General features: G+C 41.2%; 1 protein-coding gene across 2 annotated transcripts in view; it reads left to right on the top strand.

Annotated features, from left to right (window-relative positions):
* APBB1IP (amyloid beta precursor protein binding family B member 1 interacting protein) overlaps nucleotides 1-17,709 on the top strand; it is a 103,463-nt gene that overhangs the window by 41,567 nt on the left and 44,187 nt on the right. For both annotated transcript variants that reach the window (XM_027121673.1, XM_027121674.1), the window contains exons 3-7: nucleotides 1,634-1,705; nucleotides 3,941-4,028; nucleotides 7,327-7,619; nucleotides 10,252-10,329; nucleotides 17,547-17,706. In XM_027121673.1, the coding sequence (XP_026977474.1) occupies nucleotides 1,634-1,705; nucleotides 3,941-4,028; nucleotides 7,327-7,619; nucleotides 10,252-10,329; nucleotides 17,547-17,706 (691 nt within the window). The remainder of the gene's footprint in view (nucleotides 1-1,633; nucleotides 1,706-3,940; nucleotides 4,029-7,326; nucleotides 7,620-10,251; nucleotides 10,330-17,546; nucleotides 17,707-17,709) is intronic.

The raw sequence follows: 17,709 nt of genomic DNA, 5'->3' as shown, positions 1-17,709 counted from the left end.
TGGCTGTGTTGGGTCTTCGTTGCTGCACGTGGGCTTTCTCTAGTTGCAGCGAGCAGAGGCTGCTCCTCATTGTGGTGTGCGGGCTTCTCATTGTGGTGGCTTCTCTCGTTGTGGAGCATGGGCTCTAGGCTCGTGGGCTTCAGTAGTTGTGGCGCACGCGCTTAGTTGCTCTGCAGCATGTGGGATCTTCTCGGACCAGGGATCAAACCCATGTCCCCTGCATTGGCAGGTGGATTCTTAACCACTGTGTCACGAAGGAAGTCCCAAATAATTTATTTTAAATGCAAACACGTGTGTGTGCAGAGATGATGGTATTATGGTTATGGTAAAAAACAACAACAACAATCTTTCAGTGCACGTATGTATCTACATAAAAAAGATTAGTCATGAGTTGATCATTGTTAAAGCTGGACACTGGGTACATAAAAATCATTATATTATTCTCTTTACTTTTGTATATATTTAAAAGTTTCCATATAAAATAATTAAAACACAAACACACACATACATATAAATATTGTTTGGCTTAAATAATACATGCTGCACTCACCAGACTTCTTAGCTTGAGCTGTAATTGGTACTAATCTTCTAGTGTTTTAGAGCATTTGGGACCCTAAGAAATTATCTGCGGCAAACTCCTCGTCTTACAGATGAAGCAGTTGAGTCCCTTTGCATTACTCATTAAGCCTCATAATCATGTCTCCTAATGTCCTAATCCAGCTTTGCCAGTGATGTCAGGAGGAGAGCGACTAGTTACACCTCCCAGGGTGTCCCCACCCGACTTTATGGAAACACTTTTCCTCTCTTGGACAGTTCTTTCACTCAGCTTAAGTAGGGAAAGATTATAATGTAAAACTGGCTTTATTTCCATCTCTCATCACTTGATTGTGTGGCCATTTCAGTTCTAAGTGTTTGTCACCCTAAAATTTCCAAATAAATGTGCCAGAAGCTGCTGTTTCAGAGACAACTTTGTAAAGTAAGGAATCGTTTGGTAAATAATCTTACCGCTGACATATCATTTTTGGGTAGGTTTTCAAATGGAAATGAAGTTCTACATGACTCTGATGCCATCACCTGTGGCCTGAGGCTTTCTTCTTTTCCAATCAGGGTGTCCTATGGTGATGTGAATTCCTGAATGTTGTCCACTTGGCCCCAAAGAGACTAGTTCCATCTGGAAAAAGAGTCCAGTTGTTGGTCTGAGACAGTTACTAGGGTTCCGTTCAATCTTGGACCAAGCAAATTGCAGAGAGGTCAGGCATGGAATTTCAGGGTGAAGTGCACCTCCCTCTCTACAACCTTCTCTTCTTGACTTACTTGCCTGTCTATGGGGCTTTTGGGGAAAAGAGAGAGATGGGACAGTTATCCGGGGATCAGACTTTTTTTTTTTTTTTTTTTGCGGTACGCGGACCTCTCACTGTTGTGGCCTCTCCCGTTGCGGAGCACAGCCTCTGGGCGCGCAGGCTCAGTGGCCATGGCTCGCGGGCCCAGCCGCTCCGCGGCATGTGGAATCTTCCTGGACCGGGGCACGAACCCGTGTCCCCTGCATTGGCAGGCAGACTCTCAACCACTGCGCCACCAGGGAAGCCCCAGACTTTTATTAGATTGTTTATAACTGGATTTCTTCCTTTTTCAGATGGGTGAGTCAAACGAAGATATAGACCAAATGTTCAGCAATTTGCTGGGAGAGATGGATCTCCTGACCCAGGTAAATTCCCTTCCTTAACTTTCAAATGAGAAAAAAATGGGGTTAAATGGATGTAGGCGAAGGGTATATAGTTGTCCATTGTACTATTTTTTCACCTTCTTGTTTGACAGTTTTCAAAGTAAAAAACATTAAAAGAAAAAAGATGGGGTTACAGAATTTGATTTTAATATGACAAGAGCTATCTTTTTAAAAAGACTGGAAATTGACAATATTATATATTCCTGATGTAACAGTGGTGGGGGAGAAAATAAACCTTTTTTCCTGTTTATACCCTTCTGAGTTCAGTTAATTGAATGCCTGGGTCACACATACATTCTATTATGGCAATTTTCATGCTCATCGTGTTCAAATATTTAGCCAGTGGAGGAATTTTCCCCAAGCAAACCTTCCACAAGCACTACCACTAAACAATTTCCCCTGCAGTTACCTTTATATAAAGACTAGTCAGCTCATCGCTTTCTGCATAAAGCACTAAAATAAGAATCATCCAGTATTCCTCAATATGATAGGGATCTTAAAGTTTTCTACAAAGTAAATGAAGAATAATCTACGTTTTTTTTTAAGTATTTATTTTAGGAAAAATAAATCAATGTTAGTTAGCATCTACTTTATATTCCGTATAAAATTCAAGAAGGTTTAGATTCTATGAAAGAAGAGACAAAATGTGAGGCGACAGGCTTAGAGAAAAGGGTGCTGACTAATAACCAGGGAGTGTTAGGATGGAAGCCACATTGCTATAAATCAGAGGACCGTTTTCCTCCCATGAAGGGGGAGGGTTTAATGAACATCTGTGGTCTCTTTGTCCATTCACTCACTTCTGCTCCATAGAGGAATGATTATTCTGATTGGTCAGAGTCTGGGATTTTCATAGTTGAGTGTTGTTACTCCAATTCAAGAGTAAGAAGAGGGCCCCTTAGAGTGTCTTGGACCTGCTTTCACTGAAGGCCTTTCTGGGTTTTGATCTTTCTTTATTGCGCTCAGGTGAGTGGGGTCACAGGGTTTGCTTGGCTAAAGCTGTGATTGAAGGAGTTCCTTCCTAAAACCGGTTTCCTCTCTCTCCTTTCCCTCTCTCTGTATTTTACTCAAAGCCTGTTACGTTACACATTCATGCATTCATGTTTTGTTAGAGAACTACTTCTAATTTCTGTAAGTAGCCTAGTAAATTATATTCCTGGGAAAAAAATGAGTTGGCAACCCTAATTGTGAAGTTATACTTCCCAGTTATAGCATTTAAAAACCAACTAGTTAATGACTTTTTTTGTACTTTCTTTCACTAAATTTTTTTTCCTGGTATTTGCCCCGTAGTTTCTCCATCAACCTCCCCCTTTCTTGGCAATTTTTGCAAGTTCATTCCGGTTTTTAGAATGAATTCTGGAGTTGCAGTCACTTTTCCCTACATTTTATCCTTGATTCTAACTTGATTGGGTTCATCTTTTTTTTTTTAACTTCTTCTTGATTAATGGCCTTTTTTTCCCTACATATAACTGATGATATCTCATTAATTTATTCTCAAACCTATAATGATTGGTTTCCTTCAGAAATTTAAGACATGAACAAGGATATTACTTACCAAGTCAAATTAATATCAAAGAATGTACTCATTGTCATGAAAACATTCACGTTTAAGAACAGGTGAAATCACTTCTCAAACTATGGATGTAAAAATATGTTTAAATATTATCTTTTAAATCATACAAGCAGTCACTTTATCAATTAGAAAATAATGTTATTTACAAAATTAGTAACTTACTGTGGCTTAATTTCTTTTTAACAAGTTTTATTAAATAAGAGTAACAGCATTAACATTTTACTGTGTAATAACAGATTGCATCCTGAAACAGCTCTTATCTTCAAGTGACTAAACAATTCCTTTCTTTGATGTCATAACTTAAATCCTTATGTAGTGTATGGGTCACAATGCTTCATTCCCGGAAATTTTTTGTTGTCTCTAAAAATGAACAACCTCATTCTCATCATTTGACCTGTTTTGTTTCAAGATGTACCTTCTAGAATAATTTTTAACTTGTCATTTTTAACTTGTCATAATTTAACTTGTCATTTTCTGTAGGAAAAAAAAATCACCTAAAGCATGTTCAAGTAAGAATACAGTTTTTAGAGAACATATTTAAAGAGAATATGTATAAGCAGCAAATGATTCTTTACTTAATGATTAAAGTGCACTACAAAAATATTAGTATCATGAATAACTTTGGGGGTTGGGATCCGTTTTCACAGAGTTTAGGAGTCGACACTGTCCCTCCTCCAGAACCTAAACTGCCCAGAGCTGAATTTAACTACAGTGTGGGGTTTAAGGATTTAAATGGTGAGTATCATTTCTTTTCTTAAGTAATTTGAAATGATAACAATGACTAAAATCTGTACACAACTGTAATCTGAAAACAAAATTTAAGGAACTTGGACATCATGACAAGTATAATTTTTAAAGTCCTGGATTTCATTCAGATTGAGTGCTGCCGTTTGGATTGAATTGAGAGGCCAAGAAGATATTTTTGCCTGTAATGAAAAGGAACACTATCCTGTATTTGCTGAAAGTCTCAAAGCTTTCTAATTTTTTTTTTTTAAAAAACAGAGAGTTTCTTCTTACTCCTAAGCCATTACAGTAATAAGATACAGTAGTATAAGAAAATATTAATAAGGAAATGTCCCTTCGAGGATATTAATGAACTGCCCATTTCATAATGATTGAGAATAGATGCTTCAAAATATATTTTAATTAATATATATTTAATATATAATATAGTATATTTGGTCTATTTGACATTTTAGTCCCCTGAAGTTTGTCATATTTTATTAACAAAAATCTCTCTTCCTACTTAGTGCATTGACAATCTTTAGCCCATGTGCTACTCAAATTACAATGAATCTTGAAGTGATTGCTTCCAAATTAATGAGAATTCACTGCAACTCTTGGAAAAGATTTTCCAAAGACTTGCAGTGCCAACCAAAAGAATAAAGAACAAAATAATAGAGAAGCCTAGTTACAGAAATCCAGAGTTCCAAGTTTTATTTCCATCACTCACTGGGTTCCTTTGTTTCTGTCATTTTCAGTAAGTTTTAGATTAAACCTTAAGGTTCGAATAACTGTATCTTGATAAATTATAGTACATCACTTCTGATTTCCTCTTTTCCCACCCTCTTTTCTATCTTCCATATAAACTTATTATTTCTGTCAGTCGTTTCCACTGCAACATGGAATGATGGTAACATTCATGAAGTTTCAGAAAACCAACACACTTTTGTCAAATTATGACGTTAATAGAGAATATATACTTGCATATATGAACAGTGCAGATTTGCCTGACACACTCATAACAGCTGAATAATCAGTTCCATTAAATTTAATCAGTAATTTAGTTGTAGTAAGCTCAACTAATGCTTTCGAAGCACTTATTACCTAGTATCAAAAAATTACTGAAAATGTCAGAATCCAAGAAACCCAGCAATACATAAACATAGTCATGTTAAAAGACACTAACAAGAAACTCGTGTCATTAAGGAGACAAGACCATTAAAAAAGTACTGATATGTACTGAAAATTAAATTTGTTGGGAATTACAATAGGAATAGATTTTTTTTTCTACTGTCTTCCCTTAAAACATTGCTTAAAATGAGTCAAAAAATACTTCACCCAAAGTTATTTGGAGAGTTAACGATAAACTTCTGAACAGAATCCCCAATTCTTTATCACTCAATCCCATACCAATATGTTGAGGACTATAATTTGCTTTGGAAATGGTTACTATATGTGTTACTGTTGGAATTTTGTCCCTAAAATTTTTATAAAGGATTAAAATCATTTGCTGTGTGTCTACAGTCACAATGTAATTGATGACACTAGAAAATTAGGAATAGGCTTCATTAGTTCTACACATATTTTCTCTGAGATTTTTAAAATTTCACTTAATTTTATGAAAAGCTATATGCAAAACAGCGGTGGCTTAGAAGGAAAATGCTTTTTACCTGGTTAAGAAATCCAAACTTCAGTCCAAGTGCTGTACATAGAGCTATTGGCATTAATGTAATATGCTACATGGTGTTTATGCTGATGATGTTTGGCAGTAAATGATTTCACCACGCTTTCTGCTCATTGGTTCCTGAGAGGGCTTCATTTCCCCTGCCCGCATTTCCTCAATCCAGTTCACGCTGCACACAGCAGCTAGAATTCTCCCCCTCATGATCACTTCCACCTTGCCCATACTTTGTTCATCACACTCACCATCCGGTGACCGCCTGATGGACAAAGTGCTGTAGCAACACGACTCACGGCCACGGCTCCCTGTAGGCCACGTGGTCTAATCAGCTTTCAGGATCCCAGGTCTTATCGCCACAGTAATCTCTCACGTGGAAGAAATTCCAGTGAAAATCGTCCTCCCTCACCCTCACTCTGAAAATTCGGGTATGCCCTTTCCTTTAAGAGTTAACTCCCAGCTCACTGTCTTATGAAGTCTTTACCACTTAATCCCAATTTAAAAAATTTTTTTTTCATTCCTTAACCCCCTTGGTGCTTTATTTCCTGCTATTAAATATTTATCATTAACTGCTCTTTTTGTGACGTGAGAGTTCCTATAGTTGGACGGTGTGCCCACAGAAACTCTGCCCTCACCCCAAGTCTCAAGGCGTATTAAATAAATCCCAGTTGGTGGAGACCTACTTTCTTCCAAGTATATTTATCAGTGGTGCTCTGTCTGCCCTCCAAAGACCTGGGGAGAATCTTCCAGCCTCTCCCCTCCCCTACTTTCTAAAACTCTAAGATCTTGCACGAGAATGTACAAGAATTCTCTACTTAGGCATCTAATCAGGTGCTTGGAGTTGACTTTATAGCTGACCTGTGAGGTCCCAATGTAGGGAAGACATTCCTCCATTTTTTTTCTTTTCTCTTCTTTCTTTCTCTTTTTTTTTTTTTTTGGAGGGAAGTGATTTTTTTTTAGCTTTTTTTTTAAGGTTTTTTTAAGTTAATTAATTAATTGTTTTGGCTGTGTTGGGTCTTCATTGCTGTGCACGGGCTTTCTTTAGTTGTGGTGAGCAGGGGCTTGTTGCGGAGCATGGGCTCTAGGTGCGCGGGCTTCAGTAGTTGTGGCGCATGGGCTTCATTGCTTTGTGGCACGTGGGATCTTCCTGGACCAGGGATCAAACCCGTGTCCCCTGCATTGGCAGGTGGATTCTTAACCACTGCACCACCAGGGAAGTGTCAATTGAGGTTTAATTGACAAAATTGTAAGATATCTAAAGTGTACAGTGTGATGATTTGGTGTGCATATACATTGTGAAAGGATTTCCCCCATCAAGTTAACACAAGTTAACACATCCATCACCTCACCTATTCTTTTTTTTTTTTAGTGAGAACATTTAAGTTCTACTCTTTCAGCAAATTTCAGTTATACCATACAGTGTTATCAACTGTAGTCATCATGTTATACTTAGATCCTCAGACCTTACTCGCCTTATAACTGAAAGTTCATACCCTTTTACCAACCTCTTCCTATTTCCCCCACCCCAGCCCCTTGCAACCAGTACTCAAATGTACTCTTTAAAATGACCTTCGTTAAGTTTTTCTAGGTGCAAGTTGTTGTCTTGACCATTAACGTGATTTTTCCTATCAGAGTCCTTAAATGCACTGGAAGACCAAGATTTAGATGCTCTCATGGCGGATCTGGTAGCAGACATAAGAGAAGCTGAGCAGAGGACAATCCAGGCCCAGAAAGAGTCCTCTCAGAGCCGACCTCATTCAGCATCTCTGGATATACCAAGTTTCAGTGGTGCAGCCTCTCTTGGTTACACAGCAAATGTTGCTGCACCGAGTATTAACCAATATGAGGATGACTTACCTCCTCCACCAGCTGATCCCATGTTAGACCTTCCTTTGCCACCACCCGCTCCTGAACCTCTCTCTCAGGTAAGTCCGTGGGGTCAGGACTCTTGACCTCTGCTACCCAAGATCTCTGACCTTCTTCAGAGTGGCGGTTACATTTAAGTTTGTACGCCCAGAGCTCTGAGACTCTAAGAAACAAGAATCCCAGATGTGTTCATTGCAAAGCCAGAGTCTCCAGAAAAGGACACATTGGTGTGTATAAAGGACCTATTAGGGCCATATTCAGGAATTGTTATAGTTTGGCTAAAATCTGTATTTGTATGCAACTTTCCCTGATAATACTCAACCTTTTGGGGTCATGTTTTATTAACTTGGTATGAACTGTGGAAGTGATGTATACATTTCTGTGTCCCTGGTCCTAGTCTAGTACATAAAGAATAGAAGGCATTCCTTACATATTTCAGAATTGAACTAAATGGAATTTTGCTGAATTCGGCAGCCGTATTCAGTAGGGCAAAGGTATCTATGTATCACGTGTAAGGTCATAGTTGGGAGGGGCGTTATGGGGCGGGTAGGTGATGAGTGCTTGATATTAATAGATTTCTGGGAAGTTCATATTGTCATTACGTGGGACGTTAACTCATGTCTCTCATCCATGCAAGAAGAGCGCTTTAAGGATTTTTCTTAGAGTAAGCCACTTTAAAAATATTTTACAGTAAGAACCTAGCTCTATTTCCTGTGGCTTCTGCATTCGTTGTACTGGGTGATGATCAGTATTCATAAATACGACCCTAGTCACCCTGAAAGTCCCTACAATGCCTTTTGAATGAACAAATATGAAATATAAACCAAATATTAAATCCTATTCATTGCTCTATTGTGTGATTATTGTATAAAAATTATTTGAAAATCGGTGATCCATATAGAGCAGAGGCTCTTTTCCCCCAATTTTATTGAGATATAATTGACATATAGTATTGTACAGATTTAAGGCATACAACGTGATGATCAGATACACATATACTGAGAAATGATTACCATAGAGAGGTTAGTTAACACCTTCATCACCTCATATAATTACCTTTTTGTTGTGCATATGGTGAGAACATATAAGATCTACTCTCTAAACAAGTTTATAATACAGTACTGTTAACTGTAGTCACCACGCTGTACTTTAGATCCCCAGAGCTTATTCATGTTATAACTGGAGGTTTGTACCCTTTGGCCAACATCGCCCTATTTCCTCTGTCCCCAGCCTCTGGCAACCACCATTCAACTCTCTGTTTCTATGAGTTCAGCTTTTTTAGATTCTCACATATAAGTGAGATCATACACTATTTGTCCTTCTCTGTCTGACTTATCTCATTTAGTGTAATGCCCTCAAGTTTCATTCATGTTGTCACAAACAGCATGATTTCCTTTTCTCGTGGATAAATAATAGTCCATTGTATATCTACACCACATCTTCTTTACCCATTCATCATCAACAGATACTGAGGTTGCTTCCATGTCTTGGCTGCTGTGAATAGTGCTGCCACGGACATGGGAGTGTAGATCTCTTCAAGATATTGATTTCATTTCCTTTGGGTAGATACCCAGGAGTGGAATTGCTGGATCATATGGTAGTTCTATTTGTAAGTTTTTGAGGAACTGCCATACTGTTTTCCGTAGCAGCTGCACCAATTTTACATTCCCACCAACAGTGCACAAAGGTTTCCATTTCTTCACTTCCTCACCAACACTTTTTTTTTTTTTTGCGGTACAAGGGCCTCTCACTGTCGTGGCCTCTCCCGTTGCAGAGCACAGGCTCAGGACGCGCAGGCTCAGCGGCCATGGCTCACGGGCCCAGCTGCTCCGCGGCATGTGGGATCTTCCCGGACCGGGGCACGAACCCGTGTCCCCTGCATCGGCAGGCGGACTCTCAACCACTGTGCCACAAGGGAAGCCCTCGCCAACACTTTTTATCTCTTGTCTTCGATAACAGCCATTCTAAAGAGCAGAAGCTCTTAATATAGGGTCCATGAAGAGGTCAAGGAGTCTGTGATTCCCAGCTGTCTGCAAAGTCAATGCATATGTGAAGCTTTATGGGCTTCATTGCTTTAAACATATTCCTAAAGGGGTTTGTGGCTCAAAAAATATATAAGAACTACTGGTATAAGAAGATATATGTCTGCTTTGGGCTCATAAAATATTTCACTCTCTTTTCTGCCTGCTCATGTGTTTGTCAGTAGTTTGTTGTGGTTTTTTTGGGGTTTTTTTTGTGAATTATAAGTTTAAGTTTGATTGGGGAAGATAAGGACCCTTTAGGAATCTAATAAAAACTAAGAATCCCAGAAAACACATACTAATTCAAAAGAATGTGTATAATTGCAGGAAGTGCTCAAATCCCTTGAGATTCACCTATAGATTCCTCAGGTTAGACCCAATTTTGAGCCAAACAGAGATTTTTGCAGACTAAATATGTGAAACTCTGAGTCATCATTTCATCTTTTAAGTTACTATTCCTAAGATATAAAGGGTGACTGTCTTCTGTATCTCCAGGTTGAAGATTTCTGTTACAGTTACTTAAATTTTGAAAATCAATCATGTGAAATTTGGTGCCCTGTATACCACAGGCTTCTGTCAATATAAAGTGACTAAGACACTAACGATGGCAAGGGTACTTACTCCCTGGTGTTATTTAATGGACTGTGTTGAATGTCTTGTCATTTTACAGGAAGAAGAAGAAGCCCAAGCTAAGGCTGATAAAATTAAGCTAGCGTTGGAAAAACTGAAGGAGGCCAAGGTCAAGAAGGTAAATTATGAATCACTTTTGCATGGGGCAGTCAAATTAAGGACTTTTTATTATGCTTAAGCCTAAAAAAGATTTTAATTTCAAGTGGTGCTTTCCAATGACTTGTAGTTTTTTAAATTTAAGGACAAAGAGAAATGATTCTTTTAATGACCTCGCTTGGCTCATTTGTGATTGATAAATAGGGGACCTACATTAGTGTAAATATGGAGGTTTCCAAGTCTCTACCCCCAGGGCTCCCTCCCCTAAGGATGCACTCTGGGTTCTGCTCACTCTTGGGTAATTGCAGGTGGCGCCCCCTTCTGGGGGCGAGTTGGCGAGTCAACTGGGTCAGAGTTCAGCTTCTAGTGGCATCACCTCATTTCCACGATTGCTCTTTTGCATTTTATATACCCCCTGAGGCAGCCCCCAGTCTGCCCTGGATGTCCAAGTTCTCTCCTGAAATGCTAAATGTTCTTTTGGCTAGAGCTGTGTGTTCAAAGTTGGCATAGGTTTTGAGTGACCTGCCTCAACCCTATTGTCCCAATAAGCCTGTCATTTATCGTGCTTTTTCTGTAGAGCATAGGTTTTTCTGGAGACACGTATATTGTGTTATATCAGAGACACATGTATTTAAGCTCAGGAGAAGCATCTACCTAATAATAAAGTGTTAACAATAGTTAGTTAGGTAAATTAAGAGAAAGATAAACGATCTCACTTCGACTCCTGAAGCATATACCGTGGCTGAGAGTCGTTAAGAACTTTTTACTTACAGTTGGGTGAATTATTCTTTTCATACAGGGCATTAGATTTTATGTTCCTGCAGCACCTCTCATGGTTCCTTGAATGAAGGATTTCAGTACATGTTGATCGATATTTCATAAATATTCCTTGACTACTCCAGGATCCAGACTTCCAAGGTTCATCTATGAGAATTTTTTCAGGTCATTCTGGTTCCATTCATTTCAGGCATGCATGAACCTTTTTATCATTTTTCTTCCCCATTCTCTACGTGTGATTGCATTCTATGGTCGGTTATTGAACTGATACATCCTCGGCTGCCTTCTCCCCCCTTGTCCTCGCTCTGTGAACCCCTGTTTAAATCCAGCCTGGGCCTTCAGTGCTGCCTGAGCTTCCAAGTCCAGTCTCTCTCCCACGAACCTAGAAAACTACTTCCACCTTGTCCTCTCTCTGAAAATCTCCAATACCTCCTTCCTCTCCCACATTTTCTCAGCCCATTGCACTGAGAAGTAGAAGCAATCCAAAGAAAGGTTCTACAAGCTCCCAACACATTTGCCTCCCTACCCGCCTGCACTTGTGGCAGGTGGTCCATGGTCTTTCCTGCTCCTGTGCGTGGACTGCCATGTTTCTAAGACCAGTCCCCCTCGTGTGATTCTCTTCCCACCTCTTTTCTTGTCCCTCCTCTGCTCAAGGATGTCCCCACACACACACACAGTAAAGCCCAAATCCTCAAGTCCCTGCATGATCTCGTTGCCAGCCCTCTCCCTCACCCTCCGTTCTAGCTTACTGGTCTCACTGCTGCTCCACAGATGTTCCAGGCATGCCTCTGCCTCGGGACCTTTGTGCCTTGTGGTCCCCCTGCCTGGAGAGCTCTTCCCCAGATTCCAGTGGGTTCTCTCTGTCCCTCACTAGGTCTGGTCACCTGTTCAGTGCCATGCACACACACACCCCTGACATCCCTTACCTTCCCCCTGCTTTCCTTCCTCCCCGTACAGCGTACTGTCCAGATTACTTGTTTATCCTGTTTAATGCCTACCTCCCCTCCCCACCCCCAGGGAAGCTCCTCCAGGGGGTTTTGTGTTTTCTTTACCGATGCATCCTCATCTCATAGAACAGGTGCTGGGGGTACAGAGAGGTGAACCAGTCAGGTGAGGTCCCTGCCTGTGTAGAGTTCACTTCTAGCTGGGGAGAGAAGTGCTATGAAGAAAATAATGCCGGAAGGAGTGATACTGCCCAAGGGAATCTTTTTTTTTCTTTAATTGAGGTAGCATTGGTTTATAACGTTATGTAAGTTTCATGTGTACATTCTTATATTTCTGCTTCTGTATACCCTAGAGTGTGCTCCCCACCCAAAATTTAGCTTCCATCCGTCACCATACTGTTGATCCCTTTACCTCTTGAGCAGGAGGGAAAATGGGAGGAGCTGAGGGCAGAAAGGCAGGTGGGGTCACAGGGTCTCACAGGTCTGACGAAGAGTTTGGAACATATTGTCAGTGCAGTGGGAAAGCATTTGGCCGCACCATGCAGCATGCGGGATCTTAGCTTCCTGTCCAGGGATTGAGCCTGTGGCCCCTGCAGTGGAAGCGCAGAGTCCTAACCACTGGACCTCCAGGGAAGTCCCCATATGAGGGTTTTTAACAAGGGATAATATATGGTTTTTAAAGATCGTAGTGGCCATTGTGTGGAAAGTGGATTGTAGGGGAAGGGATGAGAGCAGGGTGACCTGTTTCATAGCCGTCTCTCTAGCACAAGACCTCACTGTAGATAAACATGTACTGAACCAAGTTACAAATGGATGGCAGGGGAAGATGGGCTGTCTTCGGTTGCCGACTTTCCCTTTGGAGATAAAAAGACAAGAGAAAATGAGTAAAAATACAATTCATAATTATTTCAACTATGTTAAACCACTGGATGGTTTATAAAATGGGGGCCACGTTGGAGATACTCTCAGAGGATAAATGAAAAGAGAAGTTGGTTCTTAGATTAAAAGGTAGAACCTGGGACTTCCCTGGTGGCGCAGTGGTTAAGAATCCACCTGCCAAGGCAGGGGACATGGGTTTGATCCCTGGTCTGGGAAGATCCCACATGCCACAGAGCAACTAAGCCCATGTGCCACAGCTACTGAGCCCGCATGCTGCAACTACTGAAGCCCGTGGGCCTAGAGCCCGTGCTCCGCAACAGGAGAAGCCATCACAAGGAGAGCCCGTGCACCGCAACGAAGAGTAGCCCCCGCTCGCTGCAACTAGAGAAAGCCTGAGTGCAGCAACGAAGCCCCAACGCAGACAAAATAAATAAATGCATTTTTAAAAAATATAAAAAATAAGGTAGAACAACTAGCATATTTGGCCAGTTTGCTTAGCTGGAGATGAAGAGAACAAGGAGGAGAAAGCAGTGTTTCCACAGAACTTTGCCATAATTTAGTTGAGGTGAATTGTAACAGTAGCAAAAAGCACCACCTGCCTCTAGTCAACAAAGCAGATGTGAAACAGAAGCAGTTCTGATCAGTGGGAGAGGAAAGAAAATTAAGAAGCTAAGGTGTATATTTTTTCTGACTTAGGACCTTCCAGACTTATTTCTAAAAACAAAAGGCTGTGTGGCACAGAACATCAAAAAAAAAGAGTCATACTCATCCATTAATAAAGTAACTAAGATGTACTAACACATAAGCTACAACATGTTTTATAAAGGATGGAATCAAGTTTATCTGAAGTACTTTGCCCTCAAGTATTCTGTGGGGTGTTGACATCACTTTGGATCACGAAGAGCGATGTACACAGTTTGTGTTGCAAAGCTGTTGGAACTGGAAACAGAATCGGATTCACTCATTGATTTTGTTTCTTTGTTTTAAAGCTCTGTGACACAGGAGACCAATTCCATTTGTAAATTTTATCATAGAAGCAAAAATGTATATATTGCAAATGATTTAGGGCTGGGATAATTTTGTATTTATTAGTTTGCAAAAGAAAAAGAAGAAATGATAAAAACCATTAAATCTTTACTATGATGGATTAGAAAGGGGAAGTTTTTTCATTCTTGAGTCATTTTACTCTATATCATATGGTGTTGGTATGATAAGTACTCAGCTTGCTAATCGCCTGTGACTTAGGGTGTCATGTGTTGGTATATAGCTACTCTTCAGCTTGTAAATGTGAAGAAAGCTGTGAAGAAGACTAAATATGATTTCTTCTTGCTAAAAGTCATCAGCCTTCTCTTGGTTTTTTTTCCCCTAAGTTTTATAATTGTGGACATTGGTAACTACATATGGATTAAATTTAGTTTGCAATTTCTGCCAAAAAAAACCCCAACCCTTTCATAATTGCATCATTGTCAAATTATGTGATTTAGGTTTTTTTCTCTCTTTAAAAGCAAAACACCAAGCTATGTTTTATTTTCTCAAGAATTCCTAAGCAAGAATGAAATGTGGTCAAACATCACTGATTTTTTCATCAGGAAGATTGTCTTCTGAATCCTAACACTGGTAGTGTTTCTTAGGACATGTAACTACTTTATAGCAATATTCCTCAGCTGAGAGCAGCAGGTATGCCTTCCACAGAAAATAAGCCATGGTCATTCCACTATTTGAGGCATTTCTGTTTTCCACACAACCATCCACGTCTGATTTCTCTGGTCAGATGAATGGGTCTTTGACATTGTAGTAGTTGGGCCTATTGTTTCATTATTTTATTTTATTTTTTAAAATAAATTTATTTATTTTTGGCCGCATTGGATTTTCGTTGCTGCGTGTGGGCTTTCTCTAGTTGCTGTGAGCCGGGGCTACCCTTCCTTGCGGTGCATGGGCTTCTCATTGCGGTGGCTTCTCCTGTTGCGGAGCATGGGCTCTAGGTGCACAGGCTTCAGTAGTTGTGGCACACAGGCTCAGTGGCTGTGGCTCATGGGCTCTAAAGTGCAGTCTCAGTAGTTGTGGCACGTGGGCTTAGTTGCTCTGCGGTATGTGGGAACTCCCAGACCAGAGGTTCCCCACTGAACCCCTGTCCCCTGCATTGGCAGGCGGATTCTTAACCACTGCGCCACCAGGGATGTCCTGGGCCTGTTGTTTTAAATACATCACAAGATGTACATACAGGGACTTCCCTGGTGGCGCAGTGGTTAAGAATCCGCCTGCCAGTGCAGGGGACACGGGTTCGAGCCCTGGACCTGGAAGATCCCACATGCCCCGCGGAGCAACTAAGCCTGTGTGCCACAACTACTGAGCTTGTGCTCTAGAGCCCGTGAGCCACAACTATGGAGCCCGTGTGCCACAACTACTGAAGCCTGCATGCCTAGAGTCCATGCTCCGCAACAGGAGAAGCCACCGCAATGAGAAGCCCACGCACGGCAATGAAGACCCAACACAGCCAAAAATAAATAAATAAATTTATTTTTTTAAAAAAAGATGAACATACAACAAAAACAACTGTCCAACTAGACGTTTCTGGGCTACAGGTTTTCAAGGGAAAAAAAGTATTCTTTGGACAAGCCTGGAATAATGGTCTCATTTGAATGGTTCCAGGAGGAGGAAATGCACCTTTATTGCCCTGATGTCTGCATTTGAGTCTTAGGTGTGCAAGTGTGGGAAGAGCAGATACTAGGTGTGCTTCGACTTGTGGTCCTTGCCTGCTCTTCGTCCAGATTCTTATCACCATCCACACCCTTGGTTGCTCTCAGTAACTCTGCACAGAAATCCACAGGAATTGCATTCTTCACTGTTAACTACACACTGTCTTCAAGATCCAGTTGGGTGGGAGTGGGACCAGAGGGGCAGTTTCCCTGCTGCTCAGAATCTAACCCAAACTTTGGGGGAAGGAAGAAATGTTACCACTTGTATGACCTCTCTCTTCACTCCATCTAAACACTTTTTAAAAATAATGATGAGCCTCATATGTGAATAACCAGGACCAACCTTAGACAGACAGAATAGGCAGAACTTGTCTCTAACTATCTCATGCTTCTCTTTTCAAGTTAGAATAGAAGTTTAAGCAAGAGTGTCAGGGGGTTCTGGTTGACGATGTTGCTTCTGGGAATTCTCTGCTGGCAGCCTGTGGAGTAAGTGCAGGCACTGCAGGCTGGAGTTTGGGCAGGGATGGTCTGGAAAGGGAAAGGCAGCCCTTCCTTCCCGTGTGGCACTCAAAGATGGACTCTAACTAGAGCTAACTCCCACTTAATCAGGGAGGATCAGTGATCTTGGCAAAGAATAAAATAAGAACGTAGATCTTCCCAGAAGGAGTTATGGAAAATCTTCCCTTAAACATAAGTGTCTAATAAATGTGGGCTTCATGGGCACATTTCCACTGTTCCTTTTGAAGACTGGATAGATAGCACCGTTATAACCTGTAGCACTCATAACTAACAACTGCCGGAATTAAAAATATGCTACAGGGCTTCCCTGGTGGTGCAGTGGTTGACAGCCCGCCTGCCGATGCAGGGGACGTGGGTTTGTGCCCCGGTCCGGGAGGATCCCACGTGCCGCGGAGCGGCTGGGCCCTTGAGCCATGGCCGCTGAGCCTGCGCGTCTGGAGCCTGTGCTCCCCAACGGGAGAGGCCACGGCAGTGAGAGGCCCGTGTACCAAAAAAAAAAAAAAAAAAAGCTACAAATACACAGGTATCAAAGAAAATCCAAACCCTAGCTGATTAGTTGTTGAATTAATTCTGTTATGTTACATCAGAATCATGGTCTCTCTTAGGGATCAGAAGTTTTAATAACCTTGACAAGTTGTCTGGGAAAAATCAGTGAAATCCTGTGCCCTTAGGAGTAAATTCTCACACCAAACTGTCCAGATTTGGAATAAGGTAGCTACCAATTTGACTGTGAACTCAATGCAGTAAATTTGTTTTTAATCAAATGAAAAGTGCATTAGGTCACTCATTGGCCTGCATGCCTCCATAATAGCGCTTTCTCAGTCTACATTGATCTGGCTTAGTCCGCCTCTAATCTCAAACGTGTCCTGCTGTGACACCACCTGCCTCTCAATAAGACCCCTCGGTGACGCTGTCACTCTGCAACTTCCGACCTTCAAAGAATTGTAGATTAACCAACTTGGTCTTAACCTGTGTCATAGAACTCTCGGGTTGCATGAAATGGGACCCAACTCCAGCTAAGCAGGACAGAAGAATTTATTATAAAGGTACCGGCACGGCTTTCAGCTAAGCAACGCTTCTGGGCTCTGAGATGAACCGGAAGAAGTAACAGAAAGATGTCAGGGAGGCTGGCAGGCAGCACTTCTTGGGTTGTGTTGGTTTTCTCTCTCCCTCACCAGGATGCAGAGTCTCTGAAAGCCGGGCAGGGACTTTGCTTATTGTGTATTTATTTCTGTTTTTGTGAACTGGTTTCTCTACGTTTATATTCCTGGCACCTTAAACAAGTGCTTGGCATATGAGTGAGTTTGTGGGACACCTTCTTACTTAAATTCGCAGAAGAGATAGCAGCATTGAAACCTTAACCTCAGTGGGTGGCCTTCTACAGTTGCTTGAATTTACTGGCTGCCCTGTGGCTTTATCCTCAGCTCGTTGTCAAGGTGCACATGAATGATAACAGCACGAAGTCACTGATGGTGGATGAGCGGCAATTAGCCCGAGATGTTCTAGACAACCTTTTTGAGAAAACCCATTGTGACTGCAATGTGGACTGGTGTCTTTATGAAATATATCCAGAACTACAAATCGGTA

The sequence above is a fragment of the Aethalodelphis obliquidens genome, unplaced genomic scaffold (genome assembly GCF_003676395.1).
Source record: "Aethalodelphis obliquidens isolate GAN/ISIS:26980383/991018 unplaced genomic scaffold, ASM367639v1 scaffold23, whole genome shotgun sequence".
Lineage (NCBI taxonomy): Eukaryota > Metazoa > Chordata > Mammalia > Artiodactyla > Delphinidae > Aethalodelphis > Aethalodelphis obliquidens.
Note: the sequence above shows the minus strand (reverse complement) of the source record. Positions and strands in the feature narration are given on the sequence as shown.